This window comes from Nerophis lumbriciformis, linkage group LG29 (assembly GCF_033978685.3).
Source record: "Nerophis lumbriciformis linkage group LG29, RoL_Nlum_v2.1, whole genome shotgun sequence".
Taxonomy (NCBI): domain Eukaryota; kingdom Metazoa; phylum Chordata; class Actinopteri; order Syngnathiformes; family Syngnathidae; genus Nerophis; species Nerophis lumbriciformis.
Window position 1 is genome coordinate 32,043,743 of NC_084576.2, and position 19,854 is coordinate 32,063,596.

The 19,854-nt window shown below is 42.6% G+C and overlaps 2 protein-coding genes across 4 annotated transcripts in view; one reads left to right on the plus strand and one right to left on the minus strand.

Moving 5' to 3' along the window:
- Nucleotides 1-8,352, minus strand: ddo (D-aspartate oxidase). The gene is made up of 5 exons (XM_061924490.2): nucleotides 7,649-8,352; nucleotides 3,819-3,991; nucleotides 3,635-3,743; nucleotides 3,398-3,574; nucleotides 1-595 (listed from the first exon to the last, which is right to left on the minus strand). The coding sequence occupies exons 2-5, from the start codon at nucleotides 3,988-3,990 to the stop codon at nucleotides 34-36; spliced, it is 1,020 nt and encodes a 339-aa protein (XP_061780474.1). The 5' UTR covers nucleotide 3,991; nucleotides 7,649-8,352; the 3' UTR covers nucleotides 1-33.
- Nucleotides 7,706-19,854, plus strand: part of zbtb24 (zinc finger and BTB domain containing 24) — a 21,681-nt gene continuing 9,532 nt past the window's right edge. Inside the window, exons 1-2 of one of the 3 annotated variants that reach the window (XM_061924489.1) lie at nucleotides 7,706-7,838; nucleotides 15,359-16,071. In XM_061924489.1, coding sequence (XP_061780473.1) covers nucleotides 15,375-16,071 — 697 coding nt within the window. In that variant the 5' untranslated portion in view covers nucleotides 7,706-7,838; nucleotides 15,359-15,374. The other 2 variants (XM_061924488.1, XM_061924487.1) reach the window with 2 other exon arrangements.

The window sequence follows — 19,854 nt, forward strand, 5'->3', positions numbered from 1 at the left end:
TGTGTAAAGGATGTGTTTAATGTCTGTAGGAGATCACAGTTTTGCAGGTAAAGGTGTGTCCTGAAGACACTTCTTGATCAGTTTGAGGGCGTCCACAGCGGTCCCCCAGGCCAAGGACACCCCCCATCCTCCATGGCCGTAGTTGTGGACCACGTGCACGCTCCTGTGCTGGTTCATGTGCACCACCTCTCTCTCCACCCTGGGGTGCTTCCTGCCAGGCCTCAGCCCCACCACCACACCCACCGGGCGACTGTTGCGCAGCGACGGCTCCAGGCGGCAGCAGCGCTCCAAGATGGCGTCGCTCTCTCCCGGGTCGGGCATCGGGCGCTCATCGCCCCGCTGCCGGCCGCCGCCCAGCGTGACGTAGCGCGCGCCGGGGTAGATGTAGGTGTCCCCGTCCGCGTCCCGGATGAAGTGCTGCAGCCAGGGCGCCTCCACCTGCAGGACCTGGCCTCGGACGGGGTACACCTGGGCGTCGCCCGCCAGGGATCGAGAACCCAGACCTGAGCAGTTGACGATGATGTCATAGCGGAGGCCGAGCTCCCGGAGGTCGGTGACTTTCGTCCGCTGCACTTGACCGCCGGCTTTCTGGAACCTGACCACACAACAAGCACACACTGGCATAAGGATTTGCAAATCATTGTATTCCGTTTATATTTACATCTAACACAATTTCCCAACTCATATGGAAACGGGGTTTGTACCAGGAGGACTATCAACGTGACGTCCAATATCCTCACCTTATTGCAGTGGTTCTCAAACTTTTTTTGTCATTCCCCACTTTGGACAAGGGGGAGTTTTCAAGCCCCACCTGCCCCCATCGCCCCAACAGAGCGCTAATGCCAAGCTTTAACATTTTCAAATTTATTGAACATCAAGTTGTATACATTCAAACTCAATAACATAAAATAACATTAAGTTCAATAATAAATAAAATAACTGTGCAGCTGTGGTATAACTTGCATCAAGTTCAATAATAAATAAAACAAAAGTGTTATAACTTGCATCAAGTTCAATAATAAATCAAAAAAAGTGTTATAACTTGCATCACGTTCAATAATAAATCAAATAAAAGTGTTATAACTTGCATCAAGTTCAATAATAAATAAAAAAAAGTGTTATAACTTGCATCACATTCAATAATAAATCAAATAAAAGTGTTATAACTTGCATCAAGTTCAATAATAAATAAATAAAATGTTATAACTTGCATCAAGTTCAATAATAAATCAAAAAAGTGTTATAACTTGCATCAAGTTCAATAATAAATCAAAAAGTGTTATAACTTGCATCACGTTCAATAATAAAGCAAAAAAAGTGTTATAACTTGCATCAAGTTCAATAATAAATCAAATAACTTGCATCAAGTTCAATAATAAATCAAAAAAAGTGTTATAACTTGCATCAAGTTCAATAATAAATCAAAAAAGTGTTATAACTTGCATCAAGTTCAATAAAAAAAAAAAGTGTTATAACTTGCATCAAGTTCAATAATAAATCAAATAAAAGTGTTATAACTTGCATCAAGTTCAATAATAAATCAAATAACTTGCATCAAGTTCAATAATAAATCAAAAAAAGTGTTATAACTTGCATCAAGTTCAATAATAAATAAAACAAAAGTGTTATAACTTGCATCAAGTTCAATTTAAAAAAAAGTGTTATAACTTGCATCAAGTTCAATAATAAATCAAATAAAAGTGTTATAACTTGCATCAAGTTCAATAATAAATCAAATAACTTGCATCAAGTTCAATAAAAAAATCAAAAAAAGTGTTATAACTTGCATCAAGTTCAATAATAAATAAAACAAAAGTGTTATAACTTGCATCAAGTTCAATAATAAATCAAAAAAAGTGTTATAACTTGCATCAAGTTCAATAATAAATAAAACAAAAGTGTTATAACTTGCATCAAGTTCAATAATAAATAAAAAAAAGTGTTATAACTTGCATCAAGTTCAATAATAAATCAAAAAAAGTGTTATAACTTGCATCAAGTTCAATAATAAATCAAATAACTTGCATCAAGTTCAATAATAAATACAATAAAAGTGCCACTTTGCAATCTCTGCAAAAAAAAAAAGGAGGAGCTATGCATTTGGCAAGACAGGGCAAGTGACAGCACTTTCCCCCAGGAGAGCCACCTTGCTTCACTGTGAATCAGCACGGCTGTATGATCAGCTCCCATTTCCTCACACAGTGCAGAGAACAGTCGCACTTTCAGTGGTCGTGTTTTGATCAAATTTACCACGCTCACAACATCTGTTAAAACCTCATTGAGTTCGGGGCTGAGCTGCCTTGACGCGAGTGCTTCCCGGTGAATGACACAGTGTGTGCCCGTCACATTTTTGTTTCTCTGCAGGCGCTGGCTCTGGCTCGACGACCTTTGAGGTGCGAGTCACAAATGTATATATTTGTGTAATTGTGATCCACACATTTGTTCTGCTTAGCCCCGCCCCCATTAGTTACTGTTGCTATGTCTGTCAAACTTTCGCTTGTACCGAGAAATATAAAGCCTACAGTAAAAATAAGTACCGGTAATTTCCATTTATTTATATAGCGGATTTCACAGACAGAATCACAAAGTGATTTACAGTGTGTATAGAAAATGAAAGCATAGTAAAAAAAAAAATCTAAGAATATAATAATTTAAAAAAAAAATTTAAAGTGAAATTTCCTCCCGTTCCTCGCGCCCCACCTGTCATGTCTCTATTCCCCACCAGTGGGGCGCGCCCCACACTTTGAGAAACGCTGCCTTAATGGAACTCATCCAACCGTGATGAATACAGTCATCCATCCACAAAGTAGTCTCAGAGCTCATCAGGAACGTTGCTACTACGGGCACGGAAGACGATACTCTCCTGATTATTGTGGAGGTGCTGGCTTCCTAAAAGCAATGATCCTATCCTTTAGTCTTTATCGTGTTTATTTCCAGCTGGGACTCCTCATGACACTCTAGAAAATGGTTGACAACCGGACCATGGACCTGTCTCACGACTGTGTTGTCTGCATAATTATGTGAATGCTCCAAAACATTCACACAAATACCCAAAATTCATCCATCTATTGTTTTTCTTCTTCTCCGGATTATGGCGCGCTCTACCTTTCCACATTTTTCATCCGATTCAAAGCGTTCCGACTTCAAACCGTTCAACCTATTCGGGAATCGCGGGCTTTCCCCTTGACAAATTCCCCAAATTCCCAGATTTGCCCGTTTTCCAGGACATTTTAAAGTGTTAAAGTTTAACGTTAGCATGTAGCTAACAGAGCTATGCTAACGTAATGTTGAAAAGTAATGTTGGCATAGGTTGCATGATTACAGCAGGTGCTCCGATTATTTGTTTGACTCCGCGTTGACACAATATATTGTAAAAGTTGACGAGAGGGGGACCCACCTGTTAAGGAGCCAAGGCAGGTAGTTGTTACATTCACACTTGATGGTAGTGAAGGCCTGACCAAAGGTGTGATGCGGGAAGCGTTTCAGCTCGCGCTCGCTCAACAATCGGAAGCCCAACACAATGTCGGACCAGTAAGGAGTCTTGTTAGCGGGGGCTTCCTTGAAGATCTGACAGCTGGACCATTTGTAAAAGAGTTAGGCTGATGTCTGAATTGTGAGAAGATCCAGAACATACCCCGAAGTGAGGAGGACGCCAGCCTCGGAGGAGTGCTGAGACTGGGCGATGGGCAGCAGCTCATCAAAGCCGTCCTGGAACCAACGTTTTTGTCTTTCCAACGGGACATCTAGAAGACACATCATGTCCAGTACTGATAATAACAAAGTTGGCGCTCGTGTGTGAGGGGTGGATGGTGAAGTACCTGGGAAGTCCAGGGTCAACAGGATCCCAGCAGCGACATCACTTGTGGTGTCCGGACTGAACCTGTCGGCCACGAGCGTGACGGAGCAGCCAGGGAGAGCCTCGGCGATACAAACGGCGCTGGAGAATCCGACCACACCTGCTCCGACCACCACCACCTTCACTCCATTCATCCTGCACACAATGTTAATAAAGTTGGTGTAAGCCCCTCACACCTGTGGGTGATACGCAGTCGTGTGGTGGAGTTTCACTCCAAAGCTCTCCGCCGCAGCAGCCCAGAACTCAGAAGCGAACTGGGAGCCCCGGTCGGATGAGATGACTCGGAAACGGGCAACCCACGTCCCAATAAAAGCACAAGCCACCTCTGTGGAGGTGGCTGACGTCAGAGGTACTGCCTCCGGGCAGTGGGTGGTCCTGTCAACCATCGTGAGGAGCGGCCCGACCAGGTCCAGGTTGACACGGTCAAAACGACGTTGCGGAACCGTAAACGGTGCCAGTGGAGCCCTGATGTGGCAGCGCACTTTCGAGCGCTGGCATTCCCTAACGTCCTTCTTCAGTCCACGCCAGACGAATTTTGCAGCTACCAGCCGCCGGGAAGGTTTCCTCCCAGGGTGGGAAAGGCCGTGGATCGAGTCGAACACCCGCCGCCTCCAAATGGCGGGCACAAAGATTAGGAGTGGAGTTACCGGAGAGAATGGGCCTAAGCCCAGGGACTAGAGAGTCTTGTTCTTTCATTCCGGGGACCTCGTCCTGGACTTCACAAGATGTAACACTTCCTGTGACTTCCTCCCCAGGCAGGGGGGACCACTGCAACTCTGACAATATCTGGAGGCTGAGGTCCACTCGAGAGATTTTGTTGTCCCCCTCGGTGACGAGGGACTTTGAAAGGGGGGGATAGTGTAACGACCTGCTGGGGTTGATGTTGTGTTCCTGAGTGGGTGATATTCCAGAATTTCCATTGTCGTGAATGCACCACGCCAGTAAGGTGATTGGCGAAGAGGGAGGAAGCGTTCGTTGACCGGAGTTTCTCTGTGCAGCTAGGAAACTTCCTCTCCTCGGTGGCCCCCCTTACCTGTGGTGTTCCTCAAGGGTCAATCTTAGGTCCCATACTCTTCCTAGTGTACATACTACCTTAAGGTGAAATCCTGGTCAAGCACAATGTCTCATTCCATTGTTATGCCGATGATGTTCAGATCTACTTACCTCTTAAGGCCACAGGACAGGTCGCACTTCAACCACTGCTTGACTGTCTGACTGACATCAAAGCATGGATGAGTGCTAACTTCCTCAACCTTAATGAGAGCAAGACCGAGATCATCATCTTCGGCGAAACATCTCCAGTCTCGTTTGTCAGTGCTCAAGGTCCTCTGGGTGGAAACATCCGGTCCTCCGTGAGAAATCTCGGAGTGATCTTCGATAGTGCCTTTAAATTCACCAAACAGGTCAGCTCGGTGGTTAGTACCAGCTTTTACCATCTCAGAACCCTAGCAAAGACCAAGGCCTATCTCTCCCATAGTGACCTGGAGACTGCTATCCACGTCTTCATCACACACCGGCTAGACAACAACAACTCACTGTACGCTGGCATTGATCAGGCATCACTCTGCCGTTTGCAGCTTGTGCAAAACGCGGCTGCCCGTCTCCTCACCAGCACCAAAAAACGCGGGCACATCACCCCAGTCCTGGCCTCACTCCACTGGCTCCCTGTCCGTCACCGCATTGATTTTAAATGACTTTTAATTGTTTTTAAATCCCTAAATGGCCTGGCCCCTCAATACCTGACCGAGCTTCTGCACCATCATACCTCGTCTAGAGCCCTAAGGTCAGCTGACCAACTGCTGTTAGCGCTCCCCAGATCCAGGCTAAAGACCAGAGGGGACAGAGCCTTTTCCGTTGCCGCCCCTAAGCTCTGGAACAGCCTTTCCCTCCACATTAGGTCAGCCCAGATACTGGGGGTCTTCAAAACCTTTCTTAAGACCTATCTCTTCTCACTGGCCTTTGACCTGAGCTGAGTCCGCCCACTAGGCCACCATTTCTAGTCCCCCCCCCACCCCCTTCGCTTTAGTTTTTTTTTTTTCAATTTGTCGCACTTTTATTGTTATTATTTTGCAATTTTTACTTTTTATTCGACCCACAAAGCACATGTAGACTGGTTGGGCAAACTCCCATGCACCCTCAAGGACCCTGCCGAGAGTATAGAGCTGGTCCACAGTTCCACGACCAGGACGAAAACCAGAGAAGGCATTCGACCGTGTCCCTTCGGAAGTCCTGTGGGGAGTGCTCAGAGAGTATGGGGTATCGGACTGTCTGATTGTGGCGGTCCGCTCCCTGTATGATCAGTGCCAGGGCTTGGTCCGCATTGCCGGCAGTAAGTCGGACACGTTTCCAGTGAGGGTTGGACTACGCCAAGGCTGCCCTTTGTCACCCATTCTGTTCATAACTTTTATGGACAGAATTTCTAGGCGCAGTCAAGGCGTTGAGGGGCTTCGGTTGGTGGCTGCAGGATTAGGTCTCTGCTTTTTGCAGATGATGTGGTCCTGATGGCTTCATCTGGCCAGGATCTTCAGCTCTCATTGGATCGGTTCACAGCTGAGTGTAAAGCGACTGGGATGAGAATCAGCACCTCCAAGTGGTTCTCGCCCGGAAAAGGGTGGAGTGCCATCTCCGGGTTGCGTAGGAGACCCTTCCCCAAGTGGAAGAGTTCAAGTACCTCGGAGTCTTGTTCACGACAGGCGGATCGGTGCGGCGTCTTCAGTAATGCGGACGCTGTATCGATCCGTTGTGGTGAAGAAGGAGCTGAGCCGGAAGGTAAAGCTCTCAATTTACCGGTCGATCTACGTTCCCATCCTCACCTATGGTCATGAGCTTTGGGTTATGACCGAAAGGACAAGATCACGGGTACAAGCGGCCGAAATGAGTTTCCTCCGCCGGGTGGCGGGGCTCTCCCTTAGAGATAGGGTGAGAAGCTCTGCCATCCGGGGGGGGGGAGCTCAAAGTAAAGTCGCTACTCCTCCACATGGAGAGGAGCCAGATGAGGTGGTTCGAACATCTGGTCAGGATGCCACCCGAACGCCGCACTAGGGAGGTGTTTCGGGCACGTCCGACCGGTAGGAGGCCACGGGGAAGACCCAGGACACGTTGCGAAGACTATGTCTCCCGGCTGGCCTGGGAACGCCTTGGGATCCCCCGGGAGGAGCCGGACGAAGTGGCTGGGGAGAGGAAAGTCTGGGCTTCTCTGCTTAGGCTGCTGCCCCCGCGACCCGACCTCGGATATATATATATATATATATATATATATATATATATATATATATATATATATATATATATATATATATGTAACCGAGGGTTTATATATGTCGCCTATACGGTATGAAACTACAAAATAATAAACACGGAATCTCCAGTTTACACGAGGACCCTTTATTTACCTTCCTTTCAAAACCTTCGCTCCACTCCAACAACGTGACCTCACTTCCGCTCTTAGCGCCTTCAAAATAAGAGCTCAAGGCATATACTGTATGAAAGCGTATAACAGGAACTTAACATCACCAAGAGGAAAGCCCATAAAAATAGGTTACATATATATATATATATATATATATATATATATATATATATATATATATATATATATATAAAACCCATATGTTTGTTGTTCAAAAAAAATAAAAAAATAAAAAAAATAAAAAAAGTTGATCTGTGTTAGCATATGTTGCTCAATGTGTGCACTTCTTCTGGACACTACAGTAAGTATGTACCAATAAACCAGAAGTAAGACAAATGCATGTAAATAAAATGTATATTATGACAGATATGAATCGCACTTACGTCAGCGTTTAAGAAGGAATGATTCACCAGACGCACTTTGTCTCCTCACACTTGCGTCTATTTACTTCTTGCTCGACAGCGTCTGCGGACGTCTCGTCACTTCTCGCGAGAACACGACCGAACACGGGAAAAGGTCCTAACAGCTCGCTACTGCTTGATGAAGCAAACGTTTGCCTGTCTTTTACTCCAAGTGAGTGTTTCCTCGTAGCTAACTTTATTCGAAACTAGCGGCGGGCGTTTTTTTGTCTGACGCGGCGTAGCTGCTTTGCTTAACACTAACAAGTTGAACGTTGTCGTCTAGTTAGCTGCAAACACCTTCTGCAAAAGGGCGTCCTCTATTATGCCTGACTAAAATGTTTGAAACGTTTTTTGAGTGTGTTTGGATAATAAATGTCGGTTGAACTGAACCTTATCAAATATAAAGTCGTATATAGTAATAAGTCCGTCGAATAAGGAACTTGTACAAGTGATCTTTGGAGCCATTGTAGCTACGCTATGAGGTAATGCTAACAAACGTAACGCCGCCAACACCTGGTTTATGATTAAAAATGTCGCGCTTTGTTCAAAATAAACGATATATTCTATGCGCAGTTATGTTCATAATATTAGCAGTGTCTTTAAAAAGGTGAGTAAACCTCAAAATTATTCAAATAAGGGTGTACGCCGCCTTCCGTCCGAATGCAGCTGAGATAGGCTCCAGCGCCACCCCGCCACCCCGAAAGGGACAAGCGGTAGAAAAATGGATGGATGAATATACCATGAATTGTTGAAAAACTTATTCGGGTGTTACCATTTAGTGGTCAGTTGTACGGAATATGTACTGTACTGTGCAATCTACTAATCATACTTGCCAACCTTGAGACCTCCGATTTCGGGGGGTGGGGGCGTGGTTGGGGGCGGGGCTAAGAGGGGAGGAGTATATTTACAGCTTGAATTCACCAAGTCAAGTATTTCATATATACAGGTAAAAGCCAGTAAATTAGAATATTTTGAAAAACTTCATTTATTTCAGTAATTGCATTCAAAAGGTGTAACTTGTACATTATATTTATTCATTGCACACAGACTGATGCATTCAAATGTTTTATTTCATTTAATTTTGATGATTTGAAGTGGCAACAAATGAAAATCCAAAATTCCGTGTGTCACAAAATTAGAATATTACTTAAGGCTAATACAAAAAAGGGATTTTTAGAAATGTTGGCCAACTGAAAAGTATGAAAATGAAAAATATGAGCATGTACAATACTCAATACTTGGTTGGAGCTCCTTTTGCCTCAATTACTGCGTTAATGCGGCGTGGCATGGAGTCGATGAGTTTCTGGCACTGCTCAGGTGTTATGAGAGCCCAGGTTGCTCTGATAGTGGCCTTCAACTCTTCTGCGTTTTTGGGTCTGGCATTCTGCATCTTCCTTTTCACAATACCCCACAGATTTTCTATGGGGCTAAGGTCAGGGGAGTTGGCGGGCCAATTTAGAACAGAAATACCATGGTCCGTAAACCAGGCACGGGTAGATTTTGCGCTGTGTGCAGGCGCCAAGTCCTGTTGGAACTTGAAATCTCCATCTCCATAGAGCAGGTCAGCAGCAGGAAGCATGAAGTGCTCTAAAACTTGCTGGTAGACGGCTGCGTTGACCCTGGATCTCAGGAAACAGAGTGGACCGACACCAGCAGATGACATGGCACCCCAAACCATCACTGATGGTGGAAACTTTACACTAGACTTCAGGCAACGTGGAACCATCACCCAACCATGCAAATTTTGCATTTCCTTTGGAAATCGAGGTCCCAGAGTCTGGAGGAAGACAGGAGAGGCACAGGATCCACGTTGCCTGAAGTCTAGTGTAAAGTTTCCACCATCAGTGATGGTTTGGGGTGCCATGTCATCTGCTGGTGTCGGTCCACTCTGTTTCCTGAGATCCAGGGTCAACGCAGCCGTCTACCAGCAAGTTTTAGAGCACTTCATGCTTCCTGCTGCTGACCTGCTCTATGGAGATGGAGATTTCAAGTTCCAACAGGACTTGGCGCCTGCACACAGCGCAAAATCTACCCGTGCCTGGTTTACGGACCATGGTATTTCTGTTCTAAATTGGCCCGCCAACTCCCCTGACCTTAGCCCCATAGAAAATCTGTGGGGTATTGTGAAAAGGAAGATGCAGAATGCCAGACCCAAAAACGCAGAAGAGTTGAAGGCCACTATCAGAGCAACCTGGGCTCTCATAACACCTGAGCAGTGCCAGAAACTCATCGACTCCATGCCACGCCGCATTAACGCAGTAATTGAGGCAAAAGGAGCTCCAACCAAGTATTGAGTATTGTACATGCTCATATTTTTCATTTTCATACTTTTCAGTTGGCCAACATTTCTAAAAATCCCTTTTTTGTATTAGCCTTAAGTAATATTCTAATTTTGTGACACACGGAATTTTGGATTTTCATTTGTTGCCACTTCAAATCATCAAAATTAAATGAAATAAACATTTGAATGCATCAGTCTGTGTGCAATGAATAAATATAATGTACAAGTTACACCTTTTGAATGCAATTACTGAGATCTTGTTGTATAAACTATATCACTATGGTGTCAGAGGGGTACCTCTCGATTGGTTCCGCTCTTACCTATACGGAAGGCAGCAATGTGTATGCGTCAATGATCACAATTCACCCTGTATGACCATAAATTATGGGGTTCCCCAGGGATCCATCTTGGGGCCTCTCCTCTTTATCCTATACATAAATGATTTTGTAAACTCCTCCGAAACTTTTCATAAAATAATTTTTGCTGACGATACAAATTTGTTTACCTCACACAGGAGCCTACACGATCTACAAGTAACTGTCAATTCAGAGCTTGTGAAAGTAGATTCCTGGTTCAAATGCAATAAGCTCTCACTTAATGTAAATAAAACAAATTTTATTCTATTTCGATCTAATAAAAACCGGACAAATACTGAGCACTGCCATATCAACATCAATGGGCAGGAAATACAGAGAGTGTACTCCACAAAATTCCTGGGGGTCATCATTGACGAATACCTCAATTTCAAATGTCACATTAGCCATCTGTTAAACAAATTATCCAAATATGTTGGCCTGTTCTTTCACCTTCGTCATTATCTTCCTCTTTATGCTCTACTCACACTATATAAAACTCTCTTTGAACCACATCTAAACTACTGTAATGTCATCTGGTGTAACACCTTCCCTACCTACCTCCACAAATTAGAATCTATGCAAAAGAAAATTATACGGGCCCTGTCATGGTCCAAGTTTAATGCCCCCACTCGACATCTATTCCATAATTATCATCTCTTAAGACTGACAGAGTTCAATATTTATCAAAATGCTTGTTTAACCTATCAAGTCATTTACAGGCTGAATTTAAGGCTCTGTAGCTTGGTTCCTATCTACCATCCCCAGCATGCCCACAACACTCGTAACTTAGATTTGATATCAGGGAAACATCGTTTACTGGATTGTACCGCTCGAAGTGTTGTATGCAGGGGACCAAAGATTTGGAACCGGCTTAATGAGAACCTCAAGATGCTGTATCCATTCTCCAACTTCAAAAATAAACTAAAAACTTATCTATTAACCACCTATATTTAATGCCTCATGTAGGGTAGACTACTGTTGGGTTTTGCATGGTTGAATGAATGTATGTATGTATGTGTATGCTTGCTTTAGTACTATTATCTTGTGTTAATCATATAGCGTTGTTTATTGTTGTTGTACTTGCTACCATGTTCCATCATTCCATGTATATTCCATCATTTCATGTATATTCTATCCTCTGGACCCCCTGTCAAAAGCTTCTTCTAGCTTATTTGGGGGACCCTTTCACATACCAACATCTTTAAATGATGATATTTTACTACTATTGTATTTGTTATATGGTATTGTGAATAAACTTGAAACTTAACTTAAATAAATCAAGTTTTTCAAAATATTCTAATTTACTGGCTTTTACCTGTATATATATGTATATGTCTTAATAAGGTTATCCAAAAAATAGTGCTCGATACCGTAGTAGAGCGCAATATATGTATGTGTGGGAAAAAAAATCACAAGACTATTTCATCTCTACAGGCCTGTTTCATGAGGGGGTTCCCTCAATCATCAGGAGATTTTAATGGGAGCATTCACATACCATGGTTTATATAGGGCACAGAGTGGGTGGGTACAGGCTGGCGTAGGGGCGTGGTGATTGGCTCATGTGTTACCTAGGAGGTGTTTCCGTCTGTGGCGGCATGCTGTTACAATTTCGCTGCACTTGTTGAGGGATGACAGGTCTGGACGGTAAATAATAAACAGTTTCTCTTTCAAGCATAGGTTGCATCTTTTATTACCACTATTGTAATCAAATTCTTGCATCCAGCACACCTTACAATAGTGGTAATAAAAGATGCAACCTATGCTTGAAAGAGAAACTGTTTATCATATACCGTCCAGACCTGTCATCCGTCAACAAGCGCAGCGAAATTGTATCAGCATGCCGCCACAGACGGAAACACCTCCTAGGTAACACATGAGCCAATCACCACGCCCCTACACCAGCCTGTACCCACCCACTCTGTGCCCTATATAAACCATGGTATGTGAATGCTCCCATTAAAATCTCCTGATGATTGAGGGAACCCCCTCATGAAACAGGCCTGTAGAGATGAAATAGTCATGTGATTTTTTTTCCCACACATACATATATATATATGTATATGTATGTATGTATGTATGTATATGTGTATATATATATATATATATATATATATATATATATATATATATATATATATATATATATATATATATATATATATATATATATATAGATATCTACATCCTGAAAATATGCAAACAAAACTGTGTTTAGATAATTGATACTTCAAACTTGCATAAATAAATATTAAGGAATATAACATAACTTGGCTTCTGAGAGTTTCAAAATGTAATGAATAAAATGCTAAAGTTGTTGATAAACAAGCAATTATTTTAATAATTAAATATGGTCATTTTAAATGAATTATTATGATAATTTAAAATCAATTATTTCAAATATGTTTATTTTAATGTATAATTCTATGGCTGGATGTAATAAGGAGTCACAAAAAAATACAAATAAAAATACAATTAATTTTGATGTTTTTAGCAAAATATAGTAAAAATGTATTTATTTTATTTTATTTTTTTAATTAATAAATATTTTAAAAAATTAGGTAAAATAAACATAATAATACAATTTATCTCTAGTTTGGATTATTTAGTTCTTGTCACCCTGTTGTCCTCCCGTCATGAAAAAAGGCTGTCCTCACTCAGGTCCGCATGGAGCTGGAGGGGGCGTGGCCTCCAGCTCCGGCTGAAAATCGGGAGATTTTCGGAAGAATATTTGTCCCGGGAAGTTTTGGGGAGAGGCGCTGAATTTCGGGAGTCTCCCGGAAAATTCGGGAGGGTTGGCAAGTATGCCCATCACCCTTGATCACCCCCTGGGAGGTGAGGGGAGCAGTGAGCAGCAGCGGTGGCCGCGCCCGGGAATCATTTTTGGTGATTTAACCCCCAATTCCAAGCCTTGATGCTGAGTGCCAAGCAGGGAGGTAATGGCTCCCATTTTTTATAGTCTTTGGTATGACTCGGCCGGGGTTTGAACTCACAACCTACCCATCTAAGGGCGGACACCCATTTTAAGGGCATTTCCTTTTCAGTATACGGCAACATGTCTTCTTCCAGTATTCTGATGTACTCAAACTGATCCATGATCCCTGGTATGCGATAAATAGGACCGACACCATAGTACGAGAAACATCCCCATATCATGATGCTGGCACCACCGGGCTTCACCGTCTTCACTGTGTACTGCGGCTAGACTGGGCTCCTAATCTTTTGGCAGAGCGTGCTGGAGATTGTAGAAGGATACTATGTCCGGGCGACTCTCCTCAATATGTTGAGTCCAAATTGAATTCTGTCTCTGTTTAATTCTTTGCCTCTTGTCTTGTTTAATAGATGTCATCAGTGTTTGAACCTGACATATACAGTGGGGCAAAAAAGTATTTAGTCAGCCACCAAATGTGCAAGTTCTCCCACTTAAAATGATGACAGAGGTCTGTAATTTTCATCATAGGTACACTTCAACTGTGAGAGACAGAATGTGGAAAAAAATCCAGGAATTCACGTAGGATTTTTAAAGAATTTATTTGTAAATTATGGTGGAAAATAAGTATTTGGTCACTTCAAACAAGGAAGATCTCTGGCTCTCACAGACCTGTAACTTCTTCTTTAAGAAGCTCGTCTGTCCTCCACTCGTTACCTGTATTAATGGCACCTGTTTGAACTGGTTATCTGTATAAAAGACACCTGTCCACAGCCTCAAACAGTCAGACTCCAAACTCCACTATGGCCAAGACCAAAGAGCTGTCGAAGGACACCAGGAAAATAATTGTAGACCTGCACCAGACTGTGAAGAGTGAATCTACAATAGGCAAGCAGCTTGGTGTGAGAAAATCAACTGTGGGAGCAATTATCAGAAAATGGAAGACATACAAGACCACTGATAATCTCCCTCGATCTGGGGCTCCACGTAAGATCTCATACCGTGGGGTCAATATGATCATGAGAACGGTGAGCAAAAATCCCAGAACCACACGGGGGGACCTGGTGAATGACCTGCAGAGAGCTGGGACCAAAGTAACAAAGGTTACCATCAGTAACACACTACGCCGACAGGGAATCAAATCCTGCAGTGCCAGACGTGTCCCCCTGCTTAAGCCAGTGCATGTCCAGGCCCGTCTGAAGTTTGCCAGAGAGCACATGGATGATACAGCAGAGGATCGGGAGAATGTCATGTGGTCAGATGAAACCAAAATAGAACTTTTTGGTATAAACTCAACTCATCGTGTTTGGAGGAAGAAGAATACTGAGTTGCATCCCAAGAACACCATACCTACTGTGAAGCATGGGGGTGGAAACATCATGCTTTGGGGCTGTTTTTCTGCTATGGGGACAGGCCGACTGATCCGTGTTAAGGAAAGAATGAATGTATCGTGAGATTTTGAGCCAAAACCTCCTTCCATCAGTGAGAGCTTTGAAGATGAAACGTGGCTGGGTCTTCCAGCATGACAATGATCCCAAACACAACGCCCGGGCAACGAAGGAGTGGCTCCCTAAGAAGCATTTGAAAGTCCTGGAGTGGCCTAGCCAGTCTCCAGACCTCAACCCCATAGAAAATCTGTGGAGGGAGTTGAAAGTCCGTGTTGCTCGGCGACAGCCCCAAAACATCACTGCTCTCGAGAAGATCTGCATGGAGGAATGGGCCAAAATACCAGCTACTGTGTGTGCAAACCTGGTAAAGACCTATAGTAATCGTTTGACCTCTGTTATTGCCAACAAAGGTTATATTACAAAGTATTGAGTTGAATTTTTGTTATTGACCAAATACTTATTTTCCACCATAATTTACAAATAAATTCTTTAAAAATCCTACAATGTGAATTCCTGGATTTTTTTTTCACATTCTGTCTCTCACAGTTGAAGTGTACCTATGATGAAAATTACAGACCTCTGTCTTCATTTTAAGTGGGAGAACTTGCACAATTGGTGGCTGACTAAATACTTTTTTGCCCCACTGTATGTTTAACATGTTCACCCTTACAAGAATCAATTGTAATGACAAAGTTTGTTCATGTTTATTGTTGTGAATCTTTTCTTCTTTTTTTTTTTTAGTTCTTCCGGAAGGAAGATGACTCTGACGGCCACGTCTTCCTCGCACAAGACCAGCATCTTGAGTAAATTGGACCGTCTCAGGAAGCGGGACGTCCTGTGCGACGTCACTCTGATGGTGGAGGACGAGCACTTCCGGGCGCACAAGGCCCTGCTGGCGGCGAGCAGCGACTACTTCTCCCAGCTCTTTACCAACCAGGACCATGGCGGCGGCAACGCCACCTGCCGGCTTGACGGCGTGGCGGCCGGCACGTGCGGCGCCGTGCTGGACTTCATCTACAGCGCTCGGGTGTGCGTGGAGAAAGGCGGCACCCGGCAGCTGCTGGCCGCCGCTCGTCTGCTGCAGGTGGGCGACCTCGTCGAGGCCCTGCTGCCTGGACTCGGCGACGGGGCGGAGTCAGAGCAGACCACGCCGTCGAGGACCAAAAGGGCGCGACCAAAGACGACAGTGGCGACGAGTAACTCGGGAGAGGAAGACGACCGCGCCGAAGGAGCGTCGGAACGCGAAGATCGGTCGAGTCGACGCAGGCGGCGCAAGATCACCCCGCCGATGAAGTACAGCGTCTTCAAGGTGGGCGCCGACGCTTCGGGAGGAGGAGAGTTGGGGAGGAGAGGAAGGAGGAGGAAGTACCCCGACACGGAGGCCAGGTGTGACGACTGTGGCAAAGTCTTCAAGAACCATCTTTTCCTCAAGATACACCAGCGCACTCACACAGGTGACCAACTACTCCGTGGAATGTCAAATCAAGCCTTTTTTAGAAGTATTCATTAGAGATCGACTTGATTATTGGCCTCAGATATTTGGCATTTTTACTCTTTTTTTATTTTTATTTTTATAAAGAAAATAAATACAACTACAACAGAACTACAGTACAGGCCAAAAGTTAGGACCCATACTTGCCAACCTTGAGACCTCCGATTTCGGGAGGTGGGGGGTGGAGTGTGGGGGGCGTGGTCGGGGGTGGGGCGCGGCGTGGTTGGGGGCGTGGTTAAGAGGGGAGGAGTATATTGACAGCTAGAATTCACCAAGTCAAGTATTTCATACATATATATATATATGTATGTATATATATATATATATATATATATATATATATATATATATGTATATATATATATATGTATGTATGTGTATGTGTGGGAAAAAAAATCACAAGACTACTTCATCTCTACAGGCCTGTTTCATGAGGGGTTCCCTCAATCATCAGGAGATTTTAATGGAAGCATTCACATACCATGGTTTATATAGGGCACAGAGTGGGTGGGTACAGGCTGGCGTAGGGGCGTGGTGATTGGCTCATGTGTTACCTAGGAGGTGTTTCCGTCTGTGGCGGCATGCTGATACAATTTCGCTGCGCTTGTTGAGGGATGACAGGTCTGGACGGTATATAATAAACAGTTTCTCTTTCAAGCATAGGTTGCATCTTTTATTACCACTATTGTAAGGTGTACTGGATGCAAGAATTTGCCATGTTATTGAATATTCAACATTATTGTCTTTGAGAAAGAGAAACTGTTTATTATATACCGTCCAGACCTGTCATCCCTCAACAAGCGCAGCGAAATTGTATCAGCATGCCGCCACAGACGGAAACACCTCCTAGGTAACACATGAGCCAATCACCACGCCCCTACGCCAGCCTGTACCCACCCACTCCGTGCCCTATATAAACCATGGTATGTGAATGCTGCCATTAAAATCTCCTGATGATTGAGGGAACCCCTCATGAAACAGGCCTGTAGAGATGAAGTAGTCTTGTGATTTTTTTTCCCACACATACATATATTGCGCTCTACTACGGTATCGAGCACTATGTTTTGGATAACCTTATTAAGATATATATATATATATATATATATATATATATATATATATATATACATACATCCTGAAAATATGCAAACAAAGCTGTGTTTAGATAATTGATACTTCAAACTTGCATAAATAAATATTAAGGAATATAACATAACTTGGCTTCTGAGAGCTTCAAAATATAATGAATAAAATGCTAAAGTTGTTGATAAACAAGCAATTATTTTAATAAATATATATTAATATATATTAAATAATATTTGTCACTCAAGAATTGGCTTGTACAGCCATGCTAGGCGTTGTCAACAAACATGAACAGGCCCGGCCCTAACCAATCTGGCGCCCTAGGCAAGATTTTAGGTGGCGCCCCCCCACATCGGCAGTGAAGTGTATATACTCACAAGAAACTGAATAGCTTTGTCTTTGACCTTTTTTTTTTTACTTACAACTATACCTAATATATAAAGGGGTGGAAAAGTGACTATTACCTGCAGGGCAAACATTAGCTAACCAGAAGGCAATAACAATGTAAACAAAAAACACCTGCTTAAAAGATCTAATACAAATGTCCCTGAGGAATGTAAGGTGGGAGTACTGTAATTACCTAACGTTACATTATTATTTTCCATAACAATTTAGCCCCCTCCACAATATTAACCCGACGTTAAAACAGAACTAGCTATTTATTGACTAGCAATTGCCGAATCATGTAAAATTAGCTTAATGCTAAAAAGCCAGCTACTATCACATTCTGTAACAGACAAATAATTTCATGTAGGCTAACGTTACCTACCTGCTACCTCTGTCTTTTCTCGTTTCTCCGTTTTGACATCTTGTGTTGATTTTTTGATGTGGTGACGTCCAAAAAGAGTCATGATACGGGAAGGGAGGGGGCGCACCGTGCAGGGGGGTCGGGGGGGGGGGGGGGGTAATGTTGTAACAAATAATATTTCTAATAAATAGGCTTTACTTTGCATTTTAATTAACGTGGGATTATTTTTTGTATTTAGAAATAATAGTACCAACTTTTTTTTTTTTTTTTTTTTCTCCAACATTTGTGGCACTTGCGTGGCGCCCCCTGATGGACGGCGCCCTTAGCATTTGCCTATACGGCCTATGCCACGGGCCGGCCCTGAACATGAATGTACCGTATCAACAAAACATCAAGTTAAAATGTGAAAATTATAATTAAATATGTGCATTGTATAATTACAACACTCATTAAAACTGAAAAGATATTACTAATATTTGATTAAAACAGGATGACAAAACGATTTAAATAAAAAAAATAAAAAAATAAACTTAATAATAATTAAAGTACCATTACAAAATTCAAAAAAATTTAAAATAAATTTAAAAATAAATAAATAAATAAATAAACATCAAATTGAAATAAGTGTCTGACACAAGAGCGTAAATTAGCATGGTCATCTGTGACTAAGCTGCCAAAGATTTTAATAATTAAATATGGTCATTTTAAATGAATTATTATGATAATTTAAAATTAATTATTTCAAATATGTTTATTTTAATGTATAATTCTAGGGCTGGATGTAATAAGGAGTCAGAAAAAATACAAATAAAAATACAATTCATTTTGATGTTTTTAGCAAAATATAGTAAAAATGTATTTAGTTATTTAAAAAAAAAAATATATATATATATTTATTTTTAGGTAAGATAAACATAATAATACAATTTCCGTCAGTCTACCCCAGGGCAGCTGTGGCTATGAAAGTAGCTTACCACCACCAGGTGTGAATGATTGATGGGTTCTACATGTAAAGCGACTTTGGGTACTTAGAAAAGCGCTATATAAATCCCAGTTATTATTATTATTATTATTAATTTGTCTCTAGTCTGGATGATTTAGTTCTTGTCACCCTGTTGTCCTACCGTCGTGAAAAAAGGCTGTCCTCACTCAGGTCCTCACGCCCCCTCCAGCTCCGGCTGAAAATCGGGAGATTTTCGGGAGAATATTTGTCCCGGGAGGTTTTCGGGAGAGGCGCTGAATTTCGGGAGTCTCTCGGAAAATTCGGAAGGGTTGGCAAGTATGGTTAGGACACACCTATGGCGTCACATTAGTGCCAAAAATCCAAGCGCATAAAAACTGTTATCGCGCGCTGATTCTCCACTTCGTGCGCGCGCGCGGTGCCATTCTGCGCGCGCGCGCCGTCTCGGCCTGTGCGCTGTCATACTTCATTTTGGCACTTTGGGGTATGCTTAGACGGCCCCTTCTTTCTGATTTGTCAGGCGAAAAATGCTCAGAGCCAATCAGAAGTATAGCAGGGCGGGTCATCGTCAATATGTATCAAGATTTACGGAGGAAGAAGTGGATAAAAAAATGTCGCGCGCTGATGAAGGTTATTTCATACCACATAAACACAATACAGGGTAATACAAAATGTGAGCCAAATAAATAATAAGACAACAAACACCATAATCACATCTTTCAGCCAGAACTGGTCCACCAGCAATAACATTATTTTATATTTTCACTTCTTCTTGAACATTTGTTTTCTAATTTATGGAATTTCTTTTGATTCAGCCATAAAATTAATGAAATCATCTTTGAATTTTGTTTTTAAAATGTTAAAAATAGCCTTTTACTAATGTATTCTGAAACAGTTTAAAATAATCAGAGAACTGACTAACACTGACCCTACACAACTATGTTGCACAATTA

Excerpts from the sequence above, each read along its gene's own strand:
- ddo (XM_061924490.2), bottom strand. The coding sequence starts at position 3,990 with ATGAATGGAGTGAAGGTGGTGGTGGTCGGAGCAGGTGTGGTCGGATTC. Across the intron at positions 3,744-3,818 it reads GTTGACCCTGGACTTCCCAG|ATGTCCCGTTGGAAAGACAA; the intron begins GTACTTCACCAT and ends TGTGTCTTCTAG. Across the intron at positions 3,575-3,634 it reads GGCGTCCTCCTCACTTCGGG|CTGTCAGATCTTCAAGGAAG; the intron begins GTATGTTCTGGA and ends CAAATGGTCCAG.